This window comes from Primulina huaijiensis, chromosome 6, assembly GCF_012295235.1.
Source record: "Primulina huaijiensis isolate GDHJ02 chromosome 6, ASM1229523v2, whole genome shotgun sequence".
NCBI lineage: Eukaryota > Viridiplantae > Streptophyta > Magnoliopsida > Lamiales > Gesneriaceae > Primulina > Primulina huaijiensis.
In genome coordinates this window covers 1,738,936-1,742,009 of record NC_133311.1, presented here as the reverse complement: position 1 = coordinate 1,742,009, position 3,074 = coordinate 1,738,936, and the positions used below count along the sequence as shown (strand labels likewise).

General features: G+C 30.9%; 1 protein-coding gene across 1 annotated transcript; it reads left to right on the top strand.

Moving 5' to 3' along the window:
• Window positions 1-667: 667 nt before the first annotated feature.
• LOC140978612 (uncharacterized) lies at window positions 668-1,398 on the top strand. Its single transcript, XM_073443793.1, has one exon. The coding sequence runs from the start codon at window positions 760-762 to the stop codon at window positions 1,309-1,311; it is 552 nt and encodes a 183-aa protein (XP_073299894.1). The 5' UTR covers window positions 668-759; the 3' UTR covers window positions 1,312-1,398.
• Window positions 1,399-3,074: the final 1,676 nt, after the last annotated feature.

Sequence of the window (3,074 nt, the reverse complement as noted above, 5' to 3'; positions counted from 1 at the left end):
TTGAAGTCTATTAGCAAATTAAGTTGCCCAAACAAACAAAGGATTTGTTATTATGGATTGAAACATTAAACTTCATATTTATCGATTCAAATGCAACCTTTAAACGTATTATGAAAGGTAAATGTTAAAAAAAGTAAATAATAAGGAAGCAATTTGTCATTTTATGAATTATGAATTTTTCCGTTGTCTCTTGCCAAACTGACTTCCGATTATTTTTAATGTTAGGTTTGTCGTCGTCTAAAACGATGATACTCCTCTCATAGGTAAATTATGTGAGATAAATTATAAAACAACTCGATTCATGGAAAAAAATATTATTTTTTTATTGTAGATTTATTCAAAAACTAATAGTATGGGATCATGTCTATAACATTATCTTTTTTTATAAAAAAAAACTTAGGATTAGATATATGATCGATGCAACAAACAATTAGTATGTTGTGTGTGTGACGAGAACAAAAACATAATCTTAAACCTGTCCACTCAAGAATAGACGTGCAGTACATGATAAATAATATTTATTTATCATTATTTTTTAAAAAAAAAGTAAATATTATTAAATAAAATAATAATAAAAATGAAATATTCTGAGTTTGTCTCCGTGATTCAATTTGACCAGAGCTCCACTCCTCCGCCTCTCTATATAAACCTTTCCATCCATCCTCCTCTCTCTCAAAAACCCTACACTATTTTCATTTTAATTTAATAATATTTATTATTAATCAAATTTAATAATATTTACTTCCTCTGGTTTCTTCAATGGCGGAAACTCAACCAAAACGCCATAGAGAAGAACAACCCCAGCCCATTGATTTCGAAGACTCGTACCCAAATACAAAGCGCCACAAGCCTTACAACACCATACTCTCTCTTCTCGAGGAAGAAGAAGACGAGACACAGCCGACACCGGAGCTTCCGAGTGAAGATCTCTCGGCCATGTTCACGACCCTTCAGCAAGAACTCTCGTCCTCCACGGCCTTCGACGACTTCGATTTCGTACCATGCACGGCGGTGGAGGTGGCTGACATAGCTGCCCACCACCAGAAAAGCACCGAGTCCTCCACCTCCGCCGTCTGCAGCCCGAGATCCGGCGACGGGGAGGAAAAGGAGGATGAGGGGGCTAAATCGGTCATCAGGCATCTTCTCGAAGCCTCTGATGATGAGCTTGGGATTCCAAACAGAGAGGATAATGACGTTGGATTGAAATCTGGAGAAAATTTTCCTTTTGCTTTCACTGATCATGGGCTCTGGGAACTTGAAGACGAGACTGCTAACTACTATACAGTGTTGCAGTCTGAGCTGTTCATGTAGCTTTTGTTCCCCTTTTCTTCTGGGGCTACTAAATGAAAATTAGATAATCTTTAGGGATGTAACTGTAAAAAAAAGGAATCAAGGGGTGGAACAGGAAAAAGAAAATGGGGCGATTTTGTGATTGCACGTTGGTCCTTATTCTTTCGTAGAATAGCTGTTTACCCCTTGTTAGGATATATGTTGAAAAAAGTAGACGTGAAGAAAAAGGAAATTATTGATTCCCCCAATGTGGATACTTGATATTTGACAATAATATATATATATATATATGTATAAATTAAAATTTTGTTAGAAAATTATTAAATAAATTTTAACATCCTTTTGGGCTAATTGCATCACCTTTTGTTAAAAATGCAAAAAATACCTAATATAAAATTAATAGTATTTTAGATAATATTTTTATTTTAAAAATCAAGTATAAAATTCTCAATTAAATATGTCTAGTTTTTATAACATAAGAGTTAAATATTATTGATTTTTAAAAAAAATGAAAGATGTGTAAATCTTTGGGGAAGTTGGTGAAAAATCCCCAACCAAAACATTTATTTGGGTTCACTCCCTACCCACAAAATTGTGGTACTATGTCATACAAATTGTGGTACACTTCATGTGGAAATGTGGTACACTTCATGTGAAAATGTGGTACTAAAAAAGTACCCAGGGACTGAACACAAAAAAAAACGGCGGCTGGGGAGTTAAGTCCAATTTCCCGTAAATCTTTTAATATTTTTCAGAAGCTTCAATTTTTTAAGTCTTTTGGATTTTTCCTAACAAGAGTTGTTGCAAGTAGCAAAATTCTCACATTAACATCATAACCTAACCTAAAAATATATTTAGGAGAAAGTTTTGGTCGTACCAAACTAATTTGTATTAAAAGTTAAAAAATACATAAAATCCATGTTTTTAAAAACGGATCGATATCGAGAATCGATCACTACTCCGATCTGAATTACACCTGAAAAATCGCTCGGACAGGTGAACCGGTTAAAAATCCATGGAATAGGTTATTATTATTTTTTAGAATATTTGTGTTTATAATTTTATATGTATGCTTTGGATTTTATTTTATATAATATAGTAGTGTATCTATACGACCCTCCAGTTGAATCAATCCAATCTTATTTTAAAATAGACCGGTGATACCGATTATGAAAACATTGATATAAAATATAATAATTAATTAAAATTGAAATAAATTTAATTATTATATTTTATTTTTTTATTAAAAAAAAAAGGAAAAAGATTTATTACTCAAATAAAAAAAAATCACTCTAAATCAAAATCTCGCGTTGAAACTTGAAACGGCATAAAAAGAAGAAGAAGAAGAAGATTTCAAGATTAGGTTTCTAGATTTTAATATTAGTCACTTTGTCCAAAATAATAGAATAAATTTGTAGTAGGTTAATTTGATTATTTATAATTTATACATTTCTTTTAGAATGCTGAATTGCTTTAAATATTAAGGTCATCTCCAATCCACTGCACTACATTCTGCACTACATTGGTGTTACACTAAAATCATCTCAAACCACATTGCACTACATTTTACACTACAATAGAATATTCTAAGAATATTCTTTTTCTTTTCAATATTAGTATTTCTGTTTTATGTTAATTATTTATAATTTGATAATATAATGATAATTAAATATTATAATTTATATATTGTACCATTTTAACGCATTATCTTCGTTTTGTCTGGGTTATCTTCGTAGGGTATAATGATAATTTCAAAAAAATATTAATTAATTAAATATTAAACA